We start from the raw sequence: 3,515 nt of genomic DNA, 5'->3' as shown, positions 1-3,515 counted from the left end.
TAAGTTCATTTTTAGTCTTTTTACTAAAAATTGCTCAAGATTTATCTTTATACATTAAAATATTATTCAAATTATGACATCATTACAAATTATTATTAAGTTACTGATAAATTTGGTAAAATATATCATATTCAACTGATTTATTCATGACTTGGCCTTTAAAAAATTTAAGCATCTCCTAAAAAAACATATGTATTTTTGAACTACCATATGATTGGAAAAAGAATACCTAACTTAAAAAGTTTTCTCAGCCACACAATAATTAAAAAGTACATGAATTTTTTGGATATAGTTGAGTTTTTTTGGTGATAATATATATTTGTTCAATTTATTAATAATTTAAGCACAAATTGTAATAGTGTCATAATTTAAAATAAAAATTAATATACGAGGAGTGATGTTTTTAGAGGTTGAACTTAATATAAGTATTCTGAGAGTAAATTGGAAGAAAGCCCAACAACGTCTTGAGAGGTTTGGGCCCATCACACCCAAACCACCGGCAAGTTCAACATCTCCCTGAAGGCAGTCCCCTCTCCTTGTTTTCACTGCAAACAAAACCTAATCGCAGAGATCCAAAGTAAGACTCATCCGTGGATCCCATTTGAAGGCTGTAATTTCATAGCCCTGGTGGATCTGCCCTACCAGATCGATACATCATCCATAATTCGAAAATAAAACAAAAATGTCGTGCTTGGCTCTCTCTCTCCAGCCAGCCAACGGATCTGACATCCTTCTCCAAACCCGAGAATGGTTCCCTCCTGCCCGTGCTCTAATTGCTCTCCACGCCTTCCGCCAGACCCGTCTTGCCTTCTCCAACAAGTCCCCTTCCTCCGTCGCTGCTACCTCCTCCTCTTCCTCCTCATCTACTGCCGAACCTAGTGCTGCCACTGAATCCATCGGCGACGACCCCCTTTCCGCCTCCAGTGGCCAACTAATCGTCGGCGTTGAAAGTAAGTATCGCGTTGTTTACCGCCTTGTAAACTCCATTTACGTCCTCGGAATCACTACTGCCGATCACGACAATTCGATCAACGTATTTGAGTGCATAAATATCGTTAACCAAGCCGTTAGTGTCATCGTAACGGCCTGCCGTGGCGTCGACGTCACCCCTGAAAAGCTCGCCCGAAAATACGCCGAGGTTTACATGGCACTCGACATCGTCCTACGTGGAGTCAGCAACATCCGTCTCGCTGCCATGCTCTCCTATATGCACGGCGACGGGATTGCCAAGATGGTCCATTCTGCACTCGACACTGAAGCCAAGATCCGTGGTGCTGAAACGTGGCCTGCCGTCGAACTTCACTCCACCGAACACCAATCCAACATTGAAGCCTTTTCCAATGCGAGTTTCGAATTGCCTCCGGAAACTCTAGCGGCTGGCGATCAGAAAGTTTCAACGATTGTACCTCAAAGTACAATTGAGCAAGACGAGAAAATGATTAAAGCAGAGGAATCAGAAGCAGAGAAGGATCCATTTGCTGCCAGTGAGGCCATAAATAAGCAAGAAGATTTAGTTGGAGGGTTTAAGAAGACGAAGGATCCATCAGCTACTGATTTAACATTGGCGTTGGCAGGGTTAGAGGTGACTACATTGCCCCCGGCTGAAGCAACCCAATCTACGGACATTACTGTTGAAGGATTTGAGGGGAAGTACGGAGGAATTGAGTTTGGCAGTGAACAGGCTACTCTTGGAGAAGCTTTTGAAGGGTTTACTGATGCTTGGGGTGGTGGCTTGGATGCTTCGGAGTTTTTGGAAAATAAAAAGGTTAAGAAACAGGAAGGGCTCAGTGGGCTTGAACTTTTGCAAACTGGGGATAGTGCTGCCCCAACTGCAGCTGCGGCTGGTGCTGATGGAGGGAAGTCTCTTGAGAATCTTTTGGTGAAGAGTACTGAGATGAAAGGTCCCGAAATGTATATTTCAGAGGAGATCAGTGCGGAGTTTAGGGAATCATTGCTAGCTAGAGTTGGACTAATGGGTGTGGTTTACTTGAGAACGATGCCTCCTAAAGTTTGTGGTGATAAGGATACTGAGTTTTCGTTTCGTGTTGAAGGAACTAGTTCGGTTAAGAGGTTTGTTATACAGAGTTCTCAGATTAGTAGCCTAGGAAATGGAATGTTTCATGTTAGAACTGCCCCATCTGAGGAGCCTATACCAATTTTGAAGTACAGTTTGTTACCTAGGTTGACACCATTGCCTCTGAGAGTTAGGTTGATCAAGCGTCTTAGTGGGACATTACTTTCTGTGATGATACAGTATGTTTCAAATCCGGAGTTATTAGCACCATTGACTGATGTAACTTTTGTCCTGAAATTGCCCGTTGATCCAACATTGTTAAAGGTTTCACCTAAAGCTGTGTTGAACAGATCAGAGAGAGAACTGAAGTGGCATGTGCCAGAGGTTCCACTGAAGGGTACTCCTGGCAAATTGAGGGTAAGGATGCCTTTGGATTCTGCTGACATTGATGAAGAACTAGAAGTTGTTGGTTATGTAAAATTTTCAGTGCAAGGAGCTACTTCATTATCTGGGGTCTGTCTGAAGCCTGCTACCGAGGGTAAGACAGATTTTTATGAGGTAAATCATCGGTATCAGAGTGGCATTTATACATGCAATTGAATTCTGATGAGATTGTTTTTTCCATACAAAATTTCTGTTTTCTTTTAATATTCCTTTCTCTTTTCAAGGAGATATGTGTTTGCTCACTTTTGTAGAATTACTGGATATTCTGTTTGTAATCTAGAACATCTTCTGTCAAAGCTTCTGTTTCTTGTTGTTGACTTGACCATTGATTTCTACTGGCGGCTTGTGAATTTAATTGTTGTATCTATTTGCACTTTGGACTCTCTCGTGGAGCACATTATATTCTTGCGGAACTGTAACCATGTAAGCATACTGCTCGTTTCTATATTGTTGCAGAACACTGGTTTTGTTTCTGGAATGGATGTCTTATTTTTATTTGTAGCCCCTTCTTTTTTATGTTAAAACTTTCTGCCTTTGATTAAATTTTGCTAGACATAAGTAGGTCGTAACGGTTGAAACTAGAGTAATATACTGTTAGGTTTAGTGTAAGTTTAAATTTTTATTTGTAGTGGGCCAATGAGAATGTGCAACCTAGCTTATATTCTTTCAAATGATTTTGTGTTATGAACCTGACTGATGTAGTTGAGTCCAGCTAGATTAAGGGGAGATGATTGAAAAACTATTTTTCCTATGGAGACTCTAAATTCTAAGCTTTTACCCTTATTTACTCTCTTTTTCTTATGAGACTGATCACGATAGCAGTATTTTCATTCTGCGGTTAGTTCCCTAACTATTTAACGACCATAAAAGGTTCACCTAGAGAGGGAACTGAAAGGAAAGAAGTAAAAGAAGTGAATACTTAATGATTCTTTTCGAGTTTGTGGTGTTACATTCTCCTTTAGATCAGAATTTTAGATTAAGAGTGTCCCGTCTTAAAACCCATTTGGTATGATGCACGTCATGACTTGTGTAAGCTCTGCTTTTATTTAAACTTTAT

At 40.5% G+C, this 3,515-nt stretch overlaps 1 protein-coding gene across 1 annotated transcript; it reads left to right on the top strand.

Annotated features, from left to right (window-relative positions):
• Window positions 1-458: 458 nt before the first annotated feature.
• LOC107907561 (uncharacterized) lies at window positions 459-2,959 on the top strand. Its single transcript, XM_016834971.2, has one exon. The coding sequence runs from the start codon at window positions 683-685 to the stop codon at window positions 2,612-2,614; it is 1,932 nt and encodes a 643-aa protein (XP_016690460.1). The 5' UTR covers window positions 459-682; the 3' UTR covers window positions 2,615-2,959.
• Window positions 2,960-3,515: the final 556 nt, after the last annotated feature.

Source organism: Gossypium hirsutum, chromosome A08 (assembly GCF_007990345.1).
Source record: "Gossypium hirsutum isolate 1008001.06 chromosome A08, Gossypium_hirsutum_v2.1, whole genome shotgun sequence".
Taxonomy (NCBI): Eukaryota; Viridiplantae; Streptophyta; class Magnoliopsida; order Malvales; family Malvaceae; genus Gossypium; species Gossypium hirsutum.
Note: the sequence above shows the minus strand (reverse complement) of the source record. Positions and strands in the feature narration are given on the sequence as shown.

Bases quoted from the DNA above. Each gene is read 5' to 3' on its own strand.
- LOC107907561 (XM_016834971.2), top strand. From the start codon at position 683: ATGTCGTGCTTGGCTCTCTCTCTCCAGCCAGCCAACGGATCTGACATC.